This window comes from Typha angustifolia, chromosome 7 (assembly GCF_048772165.1).
Source record: "Typha angustifolia cultivar Huaian chromosome 7, ASM4877216v1, whole genome shotgun sequence".
Taxonomy (NCBI): domain Eukaryota; kingdom Viridiplantae; phylum Streptophyta; class Magnoliopsida; order Poales; family Typhaceae; genus Typha; species Typha angustifolia.
In genome coordinates, this window is record NC_133245.1 from 1,934,964 (window position 1) to 1,954,984 (window position 20,021).

Sequence of the window (20,021 nt, forward strand, 5' to 3'; positions counted from 1 at the left end):
TATATATATATATAGATACGTATAAAGAACGAGTCGTTCGTAATCGTTGAAGTGGGCCCTACTTGGTACACGAGTCTCGAGAAACAGCGCGTCACATTCGCTGACGTGGACACCATATCTGCCGTGAGATAGGAGATAACAATGACAGTAGACGGGGGAATTGTGAGATCGGAATAAAACCAGGTCTTCTGTTCAAAGTTGCGCACTTACTTAATGAGAGATCTGACCACTTAATTATTTTACTCGTTTCTACATCGTAATTTTTAAAAGGTCTTTTTTTTTTAAAAAATTATTTAACTACTAATCTATATTACTTAAGATTATAAATTATAATATAATAAATGCGAAGGTGCGCGCAAGGGTATTACTTAAACCCAAATTTATTTGCAGTCATGCTTAGTGGGGTCTCCTTAGGCGGGGGAAGGGGATTAATAGTGTCATTAGCATACTAAAATACTCCTCTCCTTCGATTAAAGAGATAAACCAAATATGCTTGCCAAATAGATTCGTTAACCTCCTGCATTAAACAAAAACAAGACGCGATCTTTATATTATATGCACCACTAATTTCTTAACCCTAAGCCTAGACCTAGTCCTATCTTGTACGGGTCTACACGATATTATTATTTAAATTAAGTAGATATTTATTTGGGCCGTAGTTGGGCTTTCAGGCTAGTCACTTGGGCTTTGATACGATATTTATAATGCCGTGATAACCCTCGGCGTTCCACGTGGCAGCGTGAGCGCTTCATGCCGAGTAAAATATTCCGCTCGTCGGCGTTGTTGAAAGAGTAAGGACGAGTCGATGTCGAGCAAGCTGCCGCTATTTCCGGCTCCACTTCTCCTCCCGCAAACAAAGAAAAGGAACCGCATCTAATCCCCCCCCCCCCCCCCCCTCCCCTCTTCCCTTTTATTCTTAATTTTAGAAAGCTTAATAGTTAAATATTTTAAATAAAACCGATCGGCGCAGTGTGTGGGGTGACGTCACCTCGCGGCCACGTAGGCGTGAGGCATCGGGGGAGCAGGCGTGGGACCCAGGCTTCCGATTTCGAGGGACGAGGTCCGTCCGATGGACGGGAGTGGACGGAGGAGATCTGAGACGCGGTTGCCAGCTAGGCCTCGCGCAAGTTTGTGCCCTCAGGTTCCGCAGCTCCTTTGGCCGGTCTCGCCTGTCGCCATTGGATCGGGCGGATGAGGAAGCTCTTTCGTACGGATGGGGAAAGATCGCAGCCGTCGGTCCGTCTCGCCTGTCGCTTTCCTCCGTGGACCCCGCGGCTCAAGTGGGAGAGAGAGAGAGAGAGGAGAAAGGGGGGGTTGCAGCGAGCGCACTGGGAGGAGTGGGAGCGACCGCTAGTAGCCGGTTCCTCTCAACGGGATTCCCCGGATCTTTCTCCGTCCCCGAATGGACACGTAGCGGTCGCTGAACGGGTGATCCGCAAGGATGGAATGAGGAAGCGATATTTATTTATACACGTTGGCGATGCGGATCTACTGGGTTCCGTCTCAGTGAACGAATCGGACGCACAGGATAACTGCCACGTTGGCACCGCACGAAAGTGACCGTCGGATCAGGAGAACGGAGAGGATTCGGAGGGGAGCGTGGAGGAGCGATCGCGTCCGTCGGATGGGGGTAGAGTGGGGGTGCTGGGCAGTGACAAAACCGAAAGGAGATAGATTAGATGAGATGAGGGGCAGCACAAAAAGGAGGAGAGGAAAGCGAACCAGAAGGGAAGGGAGGAGACGAGAAGTGAGACACTTCGAGAGGTGGAAAAGAGCAAGGCGGAGAAGAGGGAATGAAGATCTGAGAGCGAAATCTCTCCTTTTTCTCTATTTTTTCTACGATTTCGGCGAGACTAATACGTCTGACCTCTCCTAGAGGTCTGGAATCCGAAAAAATCCGGTGGGAAAGGTGAAGATTTTGCATAAATATCGGTTCTTGGAGGCGACGAAAAGGAGGTGTCGATTGGATGAGAGAGAACGGAAGGGGATGGAGAGGATTAGGGAAGCGAGAAGAGGAAGCATGGCTGCTATGAACGGTGGATTGTCGAGGAGGAGGCAAAGAAGCGGCGGGTTGAGAGACTCCCCAGGTTTGGATCCGTAGATCTGCTTTAAATTCTCTCCTTTCTTGGCTATCTTCTGATCCTTTATGGCTCTAACGGATTCTTGTCTTTATACAGAAGAGGATGGAGGGGAGATGGAGATGGCCGAGAGGACGAGGCTTCGGGATCGAGGAAGCAAGAAAGAGAGAGATCGGGATCGAGATCGGGAGAGGGAGAGATCGAGCCGAAGCAAGAGGAGGAGAGGGGAGAGGATGATGCTTCACGGAGGCGGGGGGAACAGAGACGAGGGAGAAGAGAGCTCGGAGGAGAGCACCGAAGAGGACGACGACGATGACGACGACCTGTCGGTGGTCGTCCGGCTTCCACCGCCTCTCCTGCCGCCGCCGAACACCGCATCTTCTTCCTCGCCTTTAACCCACAACAACCACCATCACTACCATCAACAGCAGCAGCAGCAGCAGCAGCAGCAGCAACAGCAGCAGCAGCAACAGCTGCAGCGGAAGAGCTACCCCGCGAAGCTCGCCAAGTCTCCGATGGTGTGGAAGACCGACGAGATGATAGGTGTCGCAGTTCCCAGGAAAGCTCGATCAGGTAGAGAAAAGGCCTGCGACAGAGACTACTAGATTCTCTTTGACGAAGAGAAAATTATATAATTTTTTCTTCTTTTTTTTTTTCCTTTTTTGGGCGTGGATTTAATTTGAATTGGTTTTCTCTTTTTTCTTCTGCTGTGTTTGGTGTTTGCAGCAGCCACGAAAAGGTCATCACATGAATGGTTGGTTTCAGGTAGTGGAGTTCTTGGAGGAGGAGGAGGAGGTGGAAGTAGTAGTGGAGGTGGAGGCGGAGATTCCTCGCAGATCCAACGATTAAGTCCGCCTTCCATCTCCCAGATCTCACCATCTTCCTCCAATGCCTCTGTTCGCAAGAAGATGGTCAGATTCGTCCTCATCTCATCTCCCAATCGTCTCTTCTTCATCCTATTTGCTTATCATTCTCTTTGCTTGTTTCAGAAGCCCTTCAGTGGAGCCAAGCAGCGACCGCCGCCAAAAGTTTCCAAACCCGCCTCTTTCATCCAAGAGGAGATCGAGATTGCCGAGGTCTTGTTTGGTATGACGCGGCAATTCCAGAATTCCAAAGATATTGGGGAGCCGAAATCATCTCGTGCATCATCGCCGAATTCGATCTGTCTTCCTTCCACGGCACAACCATCCATTCCGCAGCCATCCGACTCAATGCTCAATCCTTCTTCCTTGCCCGTTATTGGTGCGCAGTTCAATCTGTTCTTCTTTGTTCCTTTTCTTTTCAGTTCTGGTGGCTAATGGAGTACTTTGGTTCTTGACATCTTGCTGCAGCTCCGAAGCGGAAGCGACCAAGGCCAGTAAAGTTTGAAGACGAAAGCCCCATTTCTCTTCCGAGCACATCTGGGTCTTCTGCAGCTAAGTTAGAAGCGGAGCCCCAGGCTAAAGCAGACACCTTGCTGCCGAAATCGGAGAAGATTGCAGAGCCTTCTGCTGTTGAGAATGGAACTCGTTCTCCTCAGATTGAAGCTACTATTGTAGATGCTTTAAAAGGGGTGAAAAAGGACAATCAAAATTCTGATCTAAAGCAGTTGATCGCAGAATCAGATCACCATGATCAGATGGCGAGTCGGGAAGAACCTAGTTTGCCTTCCATGGAAACTTTGCCGACCGACTCGGATATTAATCATAGAGAGGCTTCTACGGCGAAGGCGTAAGCTTTGCGACTCCGTCGCTTGGGTTTCTTTTTTCTTTTTTAATTTGTTAAAAAAAATTCTATTTGAGTGATGTTATTTTACTCAGGCGATTGTTAATTTTGCAGTGCTCCGCTGTCGGATGATGCCCGGGAGCAAAAATTCAGTATTGATCTTATGGTGGGTGTTGTCTTCTTTTATTAAGCTGGTTTGCTAATTAGTTGGGCCGAAAGATTGGAACTTTAATTTGTTTTTCTTGGGGGTCGAACAATTACAGGCACCTCCACCAGGGAAGCTATCACCTGAGAGGGATGGTTTCTGCAATTACGACACAGATGAGAAGCCTTTGTGTCCGGAGATTGAGATGGTGGGCATCTGCGCTGTTAGTTCTGTTGTCAAGTTAGCACCACTAATTACCTCCTCTTTCTGATCCCAATTTTGTTACACTTGCAGGTGAAGGTGACCGTTGAGAAGAAAGAAGATGAGAAGACGATGCAATCAGTTAAAATAGGTTTAGCAGAGAGGAAATCTGAAAAGCCTTTGCTAGAGGAATTCATTACAAAGAAGGCTGGTGAGCTGCAGCATGGTTTGGAGAAGCCTGAGAAAGAAAGCCTGAGCAGTAACAAGTTGCAATCTCAGAAGCAGCAGGCAAAAGCCCCAAAAGCGGAAAGCAGACAGGATAAAGTTGGTAGGATCTCTTGTTCTAGCTGCATTTCATGATATATTTTCTCTCTCCATCTCAAGTCTGGAAGATATTCAATTTTTTCTCTTTGTTGGCAGCACCACCTGCTTCCCTGTCCATGTCGATGACTGTGGGTGGGTGGCCGGGAAATTTTCCTCATTTTGGGTGAGCAGTGGAGTCTTTATGCTTGCCATTTTGTTTCTATTTTTCGATGAGAGCTAATTCTTCTGCATTAATAGGTACGTCGCTCAAGTTCCTCCTCTTCCTGCTGCTGTAGTTCCAATGGATGGTAACCCAGGGCCCTCCAAAGCATTGCAGGTCTCTCCCTCTCTCCCTGGCTCCCTCCCTCCCTCCCTGCTTTTTGTGGATTCTCATTGACGGATTATGGTCTGCAGGGCCCAACTTTCCTTTCCACGCAACCACGGCCAAAGCGGTGTGCTACACATTGCTACATTGCACAAAACATACATTATCATCAGCGAATTGCCAAGGTGAATCCTCTTTGGCCTGCAGCTGCCAGCACTGCACCACTGTACGGGGGGAAACCCTATAATTTGAACGTCATGCCGCCACCAGATGCTGCTTTCTTTGGAGGCCCCATACGAGCAAGTTTTCCAGGGAGCACCGCCCTTGATAGCAAGGGGTCTTCAATGGTAGCTGCTGCATTCCCTGGAAATCTTTTGAAGGAGAAGACACCAGCAGCTAACAATTCGATGATGGAAGCTGCTCAGAGGAAGCAAGTAGTACTTGAGCAAACACCGCAACCTGGATCAGCAGCAAACATGCTGGTATCTTGCTTTTAAACTCCCATTTATTCTTGCTAGCAGTTTGAATTTTGATAATGGAAATTTATGTGTTTTTTGGTCTTATTTTCTCAGCATGGCCCAGCTTTCATCTTTTCTCTCAACCAACAACAGGCAGCAGCCGCAGCAGCTGCAGCAGCAGCTGCGAATCTATCTGGAGCAGCAAAAACAAGTGCTACGGCTGCCAATGGTATGCCTTCTCCTGTCACCTCTACCTCTGCCACAACGACTTCTACGATCGGTGGACCGGCTGCAGCCATGAACTTAAGCTTTGCCAGCTTGCCCCATGCGGAAGCACAGTACCTAGCTATACTACAGAACGGTGCATATCCATTCCCCATTGCCGGTGGACCTCCATCCTACAGGGGAGCCACCCCTGCCCAAGCAATGCCCTTCTTCAATGGGCCTTTCTACCCTTCTCAGATGCTTCACCCATCACAACTCCAAGCGCAGCAGCAGGGGTCTCAGCAAGGCCACCAGAACACTAGCTCGTTGAGCTCACCAGCTTCCTCACAGAAGCATTCTCAGCAGCAACCACAGCGCATTCCTGGAGGTGTGCCTAATGGTGCTGCCACAAACTCCCATAGCTTTCCAGCTGGTAATCAGCGGCCTCATCTGCTGCCCCACCAAGGTCGGCAGCAAGATGGTGATAAGTGCTCGGAAGATAGTCCTACTACTGCTGATAGTAGGGTTTCTCAAGCTCAGAATAGCATCAGTGGTTATAATTTTGCAATGCCAATTCATCCTCCAAACTTTGCATTGATGTCGAGCGCCGCAGCAGCTGCTGCATTGGGCAGCAGTGGTGGTGGTCACAATGGAAAGCCATCTATTTATCAACAGCAGCAGCAGCAGCAGCAGCAAAAGCAGTCTTCAAGCCAGAACATCAAAGTCGATCATGCATCATCTCAACATTTTACCATGCCCTTTGCCTCCTTCACAGGGCCTGGAGCTGCACCAGCAGGTCTTGATTTCTCTTCTATCGCACACAATCATTCTCTATTCCAGAGCCTCCCAGAGGCAGCCAGGCATGGATATCACCCGGTCACCATGGCTGCAGCTGCACCTGCCCAAGCGACACAGAAGAAGAAGGCCCATCACCACCAGATCACAGAAGAAGGTAAATCTTTAGGCGGGGACTCCACAAGTACAATTGTTAAAGGTGAAGATGAGAGGAAGATGTCGGCAGCTGCAAAAATTCCTGGCAATGGTTCACAGCATTCTGTTTCCTTCTCTAAGACAGCAAATGAACCTCCTATCTCTTCGATCATTTGTAGCAGCATAAGCGACAGCTCCTCACGGACTATAAACCTTATTCCTTCTTCTGGAAATGGCAATCGAACTGCTAATAAATCGACCAATGCTGTCTCTCCAACGACCATATCAGCTGCCACAGCTGGATCTAGCATTTCCATTTCCCAGCAGCAGCAGCTCCAGCAACAGCAACAGCAGCACCAGCACTTTATTCATCTTCAGAAGCAACAGCAAATACAGATGCAGCAACAGCTTGGAGTCTGTCGACCCAAGTCGTCTGCTTCAAGCAGCAATACCAGTGTTTACACTGAACACCTTCCTGCAGGCTCCTCTGACACTAAGTTCCCTCAAGCTCTTACGAGCTTTTCTCAAGCTCTTATCCATGGTGGTGGCAGTCCCAGTCAATCACCCCAGTGGAAGGCCACCAATGCAAGAGGAGCTGCTCATGCTCCTGCTCCAGCACCATCTTCGGCTTCAGTGGTAGGGAAGAACAACCATCTACTTCAGCATCAAGGGAGAGCTCCTCAACAAGCTCTTCCCACCCCAAGCCATCAAACCCAGATTTCCTTTGGCATGAATTCATCAAAGATGGCAACCTCTGGAGCTAATCTTTCTGGAGGAGCAACAAATCCTTCTCTATCATCTGTTTCTGCCATTGCTGTGGGTTCACCATCTAATTCTGGCTCTAAGAGTGTCAGCGGAAGCCCACGAGCTTCTGCAAGTGCATTGCCTGCTCCTTCAGCCGCCTTATTGCCTCTTCCGCAGCAACCATCAGTTAAGAACTCTGCGTCGAACTCTGGTAGCAAGTCAACACCTATGGGAAATCGAAATATGCCATCTATCCTCGGTCAACCAAACATGACTCCTGCTCCTAATTCAAGCACTAAACAGCAACAGCAGCAGTCGACCCAGCTAAAGCAGCAACCGTTCAATCATTCACAGCTCTTCTTCTCTAATGCCTACATGCAACAAGCCCAATCTCAAGCAAATGCTGCTGCTGCAGCTACTGGTTATTATCACAGGCGTCAAACTGAACTGGAACAGCCACAGCAGCAAAACTCTGCTCCGAGCTCCACTGGAACGATTGCTATTTGCCCCTCCTCGCTGATGGTGGCTGGTGCTCCTGCATCAGGTGACCCTGCAAAGACCGTCACTGCTGCTGCTAACAAGGGAATTCCCTCGCCGGGTCGCCTACAAACTCATCTTGGCGGATCTGCCCAGTCTGCGTCTCCCAACCTTCTTAACCCAGCCTCATTCCCATATATTTCCATGCCGCCTGTCTCCATGAAGTCCGCGGCTGATCAAAAACCTGCAGCTGGTAACTAACCCTCTCTGTGCTTTATCTGTCATGATTTCCTGTTGAATAAGTTTGAGTGTTTTCGTGGTAGTAATAGTAAGTTCCCTTTCGATTGGAAGCAAAACATGTGGTCTTATCTATGGGGGAAACGATTTGTATTCCAGGAAATGACAATTTGCATGCCTGCTGGCAGCCTGAGAAGAAATGATGATGGAGGCGGATGCCTGACTTGTATGCTGATACCCGGGCTTGCGTTGGACATCCTCTTCGGGCCACTGCAAGCTATAAAGAGGACAAGGCGGTTGTGATTACACCTTTGTAACGATGAAAGAGGGTCTCTTCTTGCATGCTTGCGGTTGCTCTCTGCTTTGTTGGTATATTGGCGAAAAGTATGCAGAGAAGAGGCAACAAAGGATGAAGGAAAGGGGATGAGGGAGGTCGGACATAATACGCAAGAAGAGCAGATCCACTTTACAATTCGTTTGCTTGGATTCATCCCTTTCTATCTCTTCCTATCAAACGGAAAGGGAAAAAAGTGTGCTAATGAAAGGAGGATAGCGAGAGAAAGAAAAGCACTCTGAAAGTGAGGAAATTGTATGTGCATTTATACTTCCTCTTTTATCTGCTTTTAGAATCAAATGCTGACCACTGCAACTTATTTTGCTTCGACTTTATTCTAACAATATTTAAAGAGAAAGGATAAGATCTTTTAACACTAGGTTTGGTTTGTCCTTTTGCTGGTTTCTTCTGATTCCTCTCTGTTTTCGCACTGCAAGATCGCTTCTTTGCTTACTTCAGCACTCTCATTACATTCACAGCCTTCCTGTGATTGGCTCTGTATGCGCGAATCGAATGCATTTTGCCTGTTCTTGCTGTACTTTGTTTTTCCAGTCACAATTCAATACCTTGTGAGATGGTAGGGATGCACTACTACTTCCAGAGAGACACACTGAACTATTTTGTGTTAATAACAGGGAATAATTGATGTGTTGTACTTGTACTCTCCAAGAACTAGGTGAGATTTTCTGTACTTTAGAAACCTCCGGTTGTTGCAACTCCCTTCCTACTTTTGAGGGAAAACTCGTCCATACAGAGAGAGGTGTTAATGCAAAATGCACCACTCTTCCAAGTCTTTCTTTATGTTTGGAAGAATTAAGAGCAAATACTATAAAAGATAGATTAGATTAATCTTTTTCTCCATCATCTTTCAATATATAGATGACTCACCTCCAGTCCATGTAAACTTTTATCACCCATAACAATCCCCTCTCTTTAATTTGTACTTTGCCTGCTGTTATAATTAACACAATCATCCACAAAATATATTTCCTCCCATCCACTTTGTACGACCGTCCAGATCTTCCCACCAACCACATAATGCTATCGACCATCACTTCTCATTCATGCACCTCTTCACTGACACAAGAAAGAAAAAGTCCTGCTGGAAAAAAGAGAAAGAAAATTTATGCACTGCACCTCACCCCTCTTATATAACTATAAACTTCTTACACCGTAGAGATAATACTATAATTAATTATTATGTTACGGTGGTTGTTGGCTTGCGGACAGGAATCCAAGAATTATTCACTTTTTTCTCACCTTTCGGTCTCTCTCCTCCACGTGGAAGCCATAGACCCACTTCCAAATCTTACAAAGCCCTAGCTGTCGTGTCGATGTTGGTCCACTCGTGGTCCCATTAACCTAACCCTATCCTGACAAAGAGCAGGCATATCTAATCAATCGTAGCCATCCAACAGGGGGAAAGCTACGAAAGCAACGTGCGGATGAGAGCTTCTTTACGGTGGTCTGGCCCCCTCACAGTGAGTAAATCTCATCCTACCATTTTTTTCTTTCCTTTCTTTCTTTCTTTCTTTCTTCCTTCCTTCCTCGGCTCGGCACTGAAATCGTTCCAAACAACAGAGGAAATGAGAGAGAGAGAGAGCGAAATGTAATTCTTATAATAATTTTGGAATAAATATGAACAGTATATTATATTCCAGTAAACTTTGTATCCTATAGGAGGAGTACTTTAATAATAGAGAAACCCAAAGACTACATTAGAATTAGAGTGGTGGCCAGTGCCTCAAATAAAAGTGTTTATATAGCCTAGGTTTTATGTACTTGGAGCCCCTATCAGATCATTTCGTTCACATGTCATTTACTAACACCTTTTAATAATTTAATCCCTCGATGCAGCACGATTCACCTGTGATTAGACTTTCTTTGGTATATCTTAATTGTATTATTTGTACATTAATTGGAGTGATTAACTCTCGTATATTACTGTGATAAAAATAAAAAGTGTAAATAAAAACAAAATTATTAAACCAAATTACGTGGGAATGATAACCTCCCACCTGGAAGCCGAATTATATGACAGCTGGATTTGAAGGCTGACGAGGATTGGCGATGACTTTAATATAACAGGCGTCAACCAGCTCTTACACGTGGCTACCGAGGGAATCTCCTTATTGTCATACGTGGCAATCGACGTCGTCCCTGTCATAAATGGTCACCTCGACACTCGGACGAGGATCTCCGACGCGGGGCCCACCTACTTATAATAATACAGAATAAGTGCGGCGGGCCCCACCTCGTCTTTAGTAGGTGCCGCCTATAATACACACACACGGCAAGGATAACGATTAAATAATATATATATATATATATATATATTTTATTATATGGAAACACTTGTATGATATCATAAAAAGACCCGCACCATACTTTAATTAGAAATAAATTACCACGATTATCTTATATATATAAATAACTTCGTATTATATAACACTTATATGATATTTATAATACGGCAAGCTGTTGACCCCAAATTATCCTTTAAACCAACCTCTAAGTCCACATGATTGATAAATAATATTTTATTATTTAAAAAATAAAAGTTTGTGCTTGAGGTGAGGGTAAGATGCTCGGCGAGAGAGGGAAGACAGGGACAGGATTAGAGGAATTATGATACCATCACAGAGAATCGAATAAAAAGAAAGAGAAAGGAATAAAATATATAAGCACTCCTTGTCACACCCAGTCTTGGTTCAACAGGTGGCCATGGGAGGATGACACTTAGAAATTGTTAATTGTTTCAGGCAATGGCATTAGTTCAGTAAAATAGACTCGTCGTTGTAGGGCACCTAAAGTTGTGATTGATGTAAAGTGACCTTTCCATTTGTTTACTGTTGTTTAAGCATTGGTCTTTTCGTGAACGCCAGACCAATGGCAATGCTTGTCAAAAAGAATCATTAAGGAAATTGGAATCTGCATTACGATAAGGGTGCCTTTGAAAAGGCCAAGTTTTGTCTTATACTGTAAGTTTTATATTTTAGTTTCTCTCCTTCATCCTATGCATCATGACTGTGTATGCACCAAGGAAAGGATGAAAGCTGGAAATAAATAAGTAAAACCTTAACCTAGTTATCGATAATTAATAATAATATTGAGACTTCTGGCGACTGTAAAGTCCTGTCTCCATTTTGCCATCGCTCTAATCATATCATTTTCACTTGCTTATTTCCTTAATCAATTGTGACAATTACATTCGCTAATCACTAACTGGTTAGCCAATCACAGTAGGAATAGAATACCTGATATATTTTTGTGCTCTTTTGAGGTGATTTATCTTTTGACTTTTAAATAGAAAAGAAAATAATAATAATAATAAACCTGCTATAGTAGTCCGTACCAAGTTCGATGAAGTTTGGGATGATTCAACATGAAAATATGTAGTGCTCTTCGCATGAGAAACATGCGGTATAGAGTATGACAGCGGAACTTCCTTAAGAATAACAGGAATTCACCTGTAGGAACAATTCAAATGGGGTCAACGGTACAATTGGCATTTAGGAATTACTTGAGAACTAATCTGAGCACAAGCTTTGTTTGCTGTACAGAAGAATGAGTAGGTTATCCATGGCATATCACATGCCAGTTTTGCAATTAGACTTGGCATTAGAGGACTTTGGTTTCGATAAGGTGTTAGATAGCTCTTCATCGTGTCGCTTCTTGAGGTATCTCTGTGCTGTGGACGTCACTATCTTGGCGAAGAAGTTCATGAGTGTGAGCCATATAAAGGTATTCCAGATCAAGGTGAAGGAGAAATTCCACTGCTTTCCCTGTTGAAGGACAGCAAGATCCAAAGTTATTACCTTATTTGTGTAAGGCTTGATTCTTTACCAAATAAAGTAACTTGAGAACCACCAAAAATTTCAAGTAAATGCGCGCAAACCAAATGTAGGATATAAAATATTTGCAACATGCGAAGATGCGGTACCTTCATTGTAGAAGAATCTGAAGCTGGACCTGGAGCTGATAAATACTTTTCCCTTATCATGTCCAGTTTGGCAATCACAATGGGCAGCATAGCAGAGAAACTAGAATCGTTACCAAATACCAAGACCAATTTTTCCTCAATCAGCTCCAGGAGTTGGTTATTGCACAGCGAGATGATAAATACCGTCTGCAGCAGTGATTAAATCAAAAAACCAGAAAGATTAATACCACCAAAGACCTAAAGACCAGAATCATCACTCCCTCAATGAAATGCTAATTCAATCCAATAGCTGCATGAAAATATAGAGGAAACCCTAGGACAAATGGGTGCATATTTCAAAGAGAAAATTGGAAAGAACAGGATAGCAATTTACACACCAAGTTAGCAACTAGGAACAAGAAAAGTAGCTCCATAAGAGCCAACCTGTATGTGGGACTTAATTATTGCCTTCCCAATTAAGGTTGCAAGAAAGAACTTCCAGAATGGGACGCCAAATTGCCCACACATGATGCCAGCCAGATCAAAGAGAGGGTTTGGCACCTAGCAACAGGAAAAAATAAGATTAATTTGGTTCAGCTGTTTAACCAATTAATGAGTCAAAGGACTCCCGATATACTCAATGGTGATGCATGCTGACTAGGTCCTGTACAATGCGGAGGCATGCCATGCCATACATGGGACTGTCCCTGTGCTGTCCAATGCCATGGTATCATGCCCTGCATCCAACTGCTAGATTAAACCAGCAAGAGGCACAGTTTCCACACTGAACAGGACAGTAACATCAATACGACAAGGATTAGCTCCCTCAGACTGAAACTATATGCAAATGAAGTCATCATAATTGATCACTTTCAGAAAGCAATTAAAGAATCTTTCCACTTATAATGCCTCAACCTTGTCCAACTTGGAGACATGCCTAAGCCATTTGATACTCACTAACTAGTGTACTTCTATATTGCTTAACTTCCATATAAAAGAGGTTTCACAGCATGTAGCATAATCAAATATGTTTCGGAACAAATCTGCAGCTGTTGCATTAACAGATCTGAAGTTTCCTAAATTTCCTTAAAATTGTAGTGTCAACTACCTTTTCTATGAATTGAAACATATGGAAACTGTTAGTACCAAAATAAGCATAAAAAACCACTACAAATTAAAGACAATTCTCAAGCAGTTTAAACCCATGTCTTAAACTCAAAGAAAATTAGGAGTTATAGGGTACTTTATTCCATGATCATATTATAGTATTATGATACGTAGAAGGTTCTGAAGATCATCTAGCAATTGTTGTTGAACTAATTCAGGTCAGTGTTCATTGATCTTTAGCTTTTGTTGGTTCAAAGCGTGGAACTTTAAACTTCAATTTATTCAATTAATGGAATGTGTAAGTAGTGGAGTCATAGTCCATAACAGATGTTACCTAAAGGTCCATGTTGCCATATATTACCTGAGTCAACATATTGCACATACGTGGATCAGAAAGCAAACAACTTGATAGTGGATATAATGAGAATTAGTGCATGACTAGAATATTGTTCAGCTTGAGCCCAGTTGGGGACTATAACATAAGATGACTCCAATTGCAACAATTTGCAAAGATGGGAAGGGATTAATTAACAGAGTAAGTTCTCACAGGTAGCCAACTGAAGCCAAAGCAATCTTGTTTTTAGATTTTGACTGCCCCATCACTGATGCAAATACCTGTAACACTTTCCAGGCAGCCAAAAGAATGGTACTGTACTCTGCTTAACTCCAATATTCAACTTATAATATAAGGAACAAACTGTTGACTGTTGAGACACATATATGCTAATAACATGCATATATTATTCTTGCATAGGTACTTTGAGTACTTCCCATGTTTGTCACTCAGTATGAGAACTACCATCAGGAAAGTATAAATGCCTCCCAATTTAGAGCATGCATTTGTCTCTTTTTATGTCAGATCTACACGAGCTAACAAATATTCAAAATCATATATATATATATATATATATATATATATATATATATATATAATATATGTTCTGGAGAAATATTGTATTAACCTTACAAAAACTAAGATTTTTTATTGTGGCGGACATAATAACATATCTCAATGCTTTACCATATTTTTCTGATCAGAATGGTATCAGGTACTATGTCGAGTTTCGGCCTTCTCTCTTTTCCTGCTAGGTATAAAAGGGGTGGGAGTTGCCACAAATAAAGGCTCCTATGGTTAAGCTCATCAGTATTACTAACAGCTAAACTGTTATAAGACTAGCTATATATCCATCAACACTGACAACTGAATAAATCTAAAAACGTTTACTATTTAGTCTATTTTCAACAAAGTGACCAAGCTTCTGTTAGCTCAACTTAGTGTGCCTAGGCATTTCATCTAGGCCTTTATCTCTTCAAAGCAATAGCTGCTTTACTCTACCAGTCTGCCTGTCCAAATTACCTGCTCAATCTATTTTCTGAGCTAAGTGACAATTCTTTGGCCACCTGGACAACACGTGTGAGGACATTTAATATATCTCGATGCTCTATTTTATTATAATGCTCAAATCAGCCAAAGTGCGGGGCACTGACACCTCTTTTTTCAGGATCATGTGCATGATTCTTATATATAAACACTTGAGATATGCTATCATGCTTATCGATTATGATTACATCCATTATAGAAGTACATTTCTTGTGATTATTTGCTAATTTTTTTTCCATCACTTTGTCCCCACAAAATGCAACTTTGTCCAGATGTTAGTCATATAGTCTTAAAATTCCGAAATACCATAGACGACTATGATCTCAAGTATATCAGCTATCTGCATAAATACTCCAAAGAAAGATAGTGAACAAACCGAAGCAAGTACTAAAATGGTAAAAAAGTTGATATGTTGCGAGTGTGAAAGAAGCCAGCGTTTCATTCGAGATATAAATCCATCTTCCTCTGAAGAAGCAGCATTAAATTCTTCCATGGCTTCTAATCTGTTTCCTGACAAGCGTGCTGCCATGTATAGGGCAATAACAATGCATCAATGTCAGCAAGCTAACTGTTAACCCACACAACTACAATTATTGCTAAAAATTATGATCTGCAAATGTGACCACATTATTGAAAGAGTATATGGAAGTACTACACAAGGAAAAACACAATCTGCAAATCCAAATGACTGGAAAGAGAGCTGCCCTTAATTGCCCGAGAACATGAAAGAACTTAATCATTAGTGTGCTGCTAGATGTGCACCAATGGTAGGTGATGTGCAACATTATTGTGCTGACTCTTGCTATGAAGTATAAACTTGGATGTCTTTCATGGAGAAAAGTAAGCTGGACAATGATATGCATTGGTTAGTTAGCCTCCTTTCTTTTTAGTGTATAAGTTTAACTTCTCTATATGTTCGAGAACAACTACCATAGTACTTCATTAAAAAACGAATTCATGTATGACTACCAAACAACAATAAATGCATGCCATTTATCTGTACAATATGCACAATGAATTCCAGACAATCATACAGTATGATAAACAGCATCACATTTAGGTAGATCAAATTATATATTATGAGAAATTAGGGCACTGCTTTCTTTCTCCTTTAACTTCATTTGTCAGCAAGTCAGAAGATGTCCAATCAGCAATGGTCATCACCAAATTCTGAAAAAAAGATCAATTGATAACAAATCTAGATGGTCCCAATTGGTGTGATGATAATGCTTAAGTCGGAGAGAGCCTCGTGGGGGCAGACACCCATCTTTTATCAATTGATAACAGTTGCGCATGCGCATCGAATATGATGCAAGTTTCTAATGATGAGCATTCAGTAAACAAGTTCCGCTGTATAAAGGAGAACCTAATATAACTTATAAAGACAATTTACTTTTCAAAGTGAACTAATATAACTTATAAATCTTTGGTCCTGTTGCAATAAAATCTTCTCTTAAATAAACAATTCAACATTAACTATAACTAAATGAAAAGTCATACAAACTCATTCTTCCACTATCATAATGTCCATTATTGCTGAAGGTGATATGAGAAGGTTCAATTTTTTAATTTAATTTATACATCCAGTGTTTGTATATGTGCAGCTTTATCTTAATTGGATGCCTCTTTCTCGACAATAACAGAGCAAGAATAATTTGTAAATGAGCTCCTAAATGACAGAATTATCAGTGCAGCTAAATAATTACAGTAGAGCCCTAAATTGGGGAAAACGTAATACAGATTCTTTCAAAAATAGTTCTAGGTGATCTGCACCTTACAAACCTAGTAATTCAACATATACCGAGATATTAACATCGAGTTGAATCATACATTTCAAGTCAAAAGCTAAAATGAATTCCAAGCCTCTAATATTTTTGCACAGCATGAATAGGACCACATACACATCAAGTTTGAGTCAAATATAGCTTAATAAATGCTGATATAGCTGGTAAATATTTTAGCATCTCTAAACCGAGCACATATATTCAAATATAGCTTAATAAATGCTGATATAGCTGGTAAATATTTTAGCATCTCTAAACCGAGCACATATATTTCTGTTATATAGTTCATGTTGACTTGTTGCAATTAGCATCTACATACATACAAAATATTGCTGTATAGTTGATAACTTGATACAAATGTATCTAATAAATCTAAGAGTAAACTATGGCAGATCTATGCTCACAATTACTTAAGAAGAATGCAAGATATGACACCACAAGAAGCTTAACGGGTGCTTGCAGAGGAAAACCATTACTGAACTAGGATATGTGCAAGGTTAAAAGAATAAGTTGTATGCTGTAAGTTTCATTAATTAAAGAAAACAAGGTGATACAATATTTATATTTGCGATGATACATTTGACCTGGACAAATAAATTAATATTAATATGTATAAATGCAGATCCACATGCACATGTAAAAGGTTAGGTCCACAATGAACTACATAGTAAGAATTTCTTGAAAGGACACCTGCTCTTGAGATAAAATAGGGAGGAAGCTCCCCGAGTGCAGTTCCAAGGCCCCAAAGAATAGCTTCCAGCTGAACCTGAGGAAGTATTTTGCTGACCGGAATCCTAACAAGTGAATTAGGTGATGGTGAATATAGTGGAGGTCCAAATGCTGAACAATCCTTTTCAAGCCATGAAGGGCTCCGTTTAAGCTGTATGGTATCATATGGAGCAATTTTCAAATCAACTCGTCCACATTGTAGAGCTTTGATCGTGAAAAAGGCAATATGTGGACCTAAGTACAAAACAAATGTGTGCAAACCAGATCCTGCAAAGAAACAATATCATAATCAGCATCGAAGTAGAGAAAATGTCTTGTGGTAAGGCTTAACAATAAACAATTATATTGATCTTTACTCTTGGGTTGTGATAAGGAATGCTTTACTTAAAACTAACCAACTGTTCATAAATTAAACTAAAAAGCACTTGCCTAATCCAATAGATGATGCCACACCTAGTGCCACCCACCACAATGCAAACCTGGCATAGTGAAGGAATTCCTGCACATGCTGCATCCATGGCACAAAACAAAGTTTAGAGAAAAGGAGGGATTTGTTTTAACATCAGAAGAATCGTTATATTAGGTGATAGCGTAAATTAATAATCAGAAGATGTATTGAGATATTTGATAAATGGCATTCTTGATAATACATATGTAACTTCCATCTTTGACTAATCTAATGGCAAAATCAACTCAATTATGTCAAGAGTGGTTTATGATATTACAGTTCAACATGAGCTGCAATATAGAGGCACAAGAGACACAATATAAATCTGAGATTTCTTAAGCTAGAAACATAACAAAGAAAAGAGGTAATACCTTTTCATGCGGGCCATCAATGGTCGTAAGCAGAAACCCAGAAAGCACAAGGAGGATAATTATGACCTTAATCCAACTACCTTTCCTCAGAATATATAGAACTGATCTTTTTAAATATTGCAAAGTCGCTAATACGAAAAATTTTGACGTCTGGAATGGCTGCTTTGTAAGTGTCAAGTTCTCTATATCCAATCGATGCTTTTCACGAAGTTCTGCCAGAAAAAGAAGTGCAATTATAAGTAATATGACATTCCAATTAGCTCAAAACAACCACTCAAAAAGTGCATACTTTAAGAATATGAAGTTGATGAAAATAGGCCACAACTTTAAGCATGCCTATGAAATAGAGTCAGTCCAGGTAAGACCAACTTATCATTAATTTTTTTAAAAAAAAAACTGAATTATTGTCCATTTATCCTTTGCTAACTCGCAGCCTCAGGTATGGTTGCAAGTTACAGTTTATAAGCTTTGGTATGTTTTAGACATAATGTAATTGTATATTCGTTGTACAGCACTGACAAATACTTGCAAGTTGAGCATGAAAAAAAACTACAAGGACATCCTTGTACAGATAAATGCTGTGGCTCCTACAGCCATCATACATGCCACTATGCATGTGTTAATCGACTCCTGCCCATCATATCCCATAATGACCATTGTATCAGCCGCCATGAACCCAAATTGCCATAATTAGCTGCCAAGCCCATGGCATAGTGATAGTAGCTAAATTCCACCATGGTGGTTGCTATTTGAAACAATAATCCTTCTGCACCAGTTCTGTAGTGTATATCCCAAAGTCCACCACCCTAGTACCATAAGCCCTTCCTTGTTTTAAGAACCCAGTAGCCTTAGCAGTTAACAAGCATCATATAATTCGCAACTGCCATCAAACAATCAAATATTCCCTTTTTCATAGTTTAGGCAAGTGGTGAAGACAAAGCCATTTCACTGATCTAAATTTAGGTTTATCTGGCTCGCTGCTTCAAAATTTGTCACTAAAACTAGACATGCTACACTATTTTGGCAAAACTCATAGGCACCATGATTTCTAATTTGACCAAGTTGTTTGAAGAAACTCATCCATTAAAAATTCTACTTTTTGTGCTTAATCACAGTGCCACTTGCCTAACTTTCATCCTATTATGTTTCCCCGGATAGCAGGTCTAAAGTTTCTTATCCTGTTCCCTTCACACTTATTTCTAAACAACAGAACCAACCCAGATCATGGCATAAGAGGCGTTTCACGACAATGGCAGCCAACAACCCATACATTACCCAGAACATGCAAAAAGCCACTGCACAAAACCATATCTTCAGAAAAGCGTTTAGAAAACTCCCTATCTGCATATAACTTATACTTTTGTCCGTATCTTCTGCGAAATTCACGAGCATCGTAACCCAATACCAAAATCCAAAACCAACTCTTACAAATATGCAAACTTCAATAGCAAGTTAATCTCACGTCTAAGTTCCGAAACAATATTCCAAACAAAGATTCATACTTTATAGGAGGAAAAAACACTAATTTTACTTTTTCAATCTTAGAGATCCACACGAAACGTTAAGACCTCACCGGAGATCAAGGGATCCTCATCTTTGGCCGACGACGGTGGCGCCACGGCTCTCCTACGCCCCATCCTTCGCAAAGTTACCTTAGGCCCCCGAAACCCTAACTTCCCTCACAGTGATCGCGAATCCGCATCGAGATCAGATCAGGGGAGCCGCGCAATTGAATCGAACCCGATCTGATCCGATCCGATCCCGGAACGGAAGCGAAGCGCGGCGATCTCTCCAAGATTTTTCGGATTCAAATCGCCGATCTCGGCGAGATCGCCATTGCAAAACCCGAAGAGCCGCGATGCCGCGGGAATAAGAGATTGGCCTCTCAAAAACGTAGTTTTTTTCCCCCTTTTTAGCAGGAGGGCAAATCGGAATAAAAAAACGACGGATAGGCTAAAATCAAATTTCGTACACGGAAGGATAATAAAGACGAGGGGATTACTTCACGTTATCAGTCAAATTAATCGCTATGACAGTTCCTATTCCGATTTTAGCGGATAGTCATTGGACTCCGAACACTTGGAAGTTGGAATAAGGGGTGGTATTCATATGAGTCCGGATCTTGCCCTCCTGATTCGA

At 41.9% G+C, this 20,021-nt stretch overlaps 2 protein-coding genes across 6 annotated transcripts; one reads left to right on the forward strand and one right to left on the reverse strand.

Moving 5' to 3' along the window:
• The first annotated feature begins 1,681 nt into the window (after positions 1-1,681).
• Positions 1,682-8,535, forward strand: LOC140763339 (protein TIME FOR COFFEE-like). 4 transcript variants are annotated; one of them, XM_073101481.1, is made up of 13 exons: positions 1,682-2,087; positions 2,178-2,651; positions 2,805-2,989; positions 3,068-3,320; positions 3,410-3,788; positions 3,897-3,948; positions 4,046-4,135; positions 4,222-4,456; positions 4,549-4,615; positions 4,690-4,768; positions 4,846-5,238; positions 5,329-7,822; positions 7,966-8,535. In XM_073101481.1, exons 1-13 carry the CDS (start codon positions 1,988-1,990, stop codon positions 8,007-8,009), a joined length of 4,845 nt encoding a protein of 1,614 aa, XP_072957582.1. In that variant the 5' UTR covers positions 1,682-1,987; the 3' UTR covers positions 8,010-8,535. The 4 variants fall into 4 exon arrangements, with proteins under 4 accessions (XP_072957582.1, XP_072957585.1, XP_072957583.1 ...); XM_073101484.1 differs by having other exon boundaries at positions 7,995-8,535; XM_073101482.1 differs by having other exon boundaries at positions 2,808-2,989.
• Positions 8,536-11,499: 2,964 nt separating this feature from the next.
• Positions 11,500-19,908, reverse strand: LOC140762467 (vacuole membrane protein KMS1-like). 2 transcript variants are annotated; one of them, XM_073100279.1, is made up of 8 exons: positions 19,456-19,896; positions 17,883-18,094; positions 17,493-17,571; positions 17,025-17,330; positions 14,927-15,072; positions 12,507-12,623; positions 12,084-12,269; positions 11,500-11,925 (listed from the first exon to the last, which is right to left on the reverse strand). In XM_073100279.1, the coding sequence occupies exons 1-8, from the start codon at positions 19,517-19,519 to the stop codon at positions 11,731-11,733; spliced, it is 1,305 nt and encodes a 434-aa protein (XP_072956380.1). In that variant the 5' UTR covers positions 19,520-19,896; the 3' UTR covers positions 11,500-11,730. The 2 variants fall into 2 exon arrangements, with proteins under 2 accessions (XP_072956380.1, XP_072956381.1); XM_073100280.1 differs by lacking the exon at positions 12,507-12,623 and having other exon boundaries at positions 19,456-19,908.
• Between the last annotated feature and the right edge of the window lie 113 nt (positions 19,909-20,021).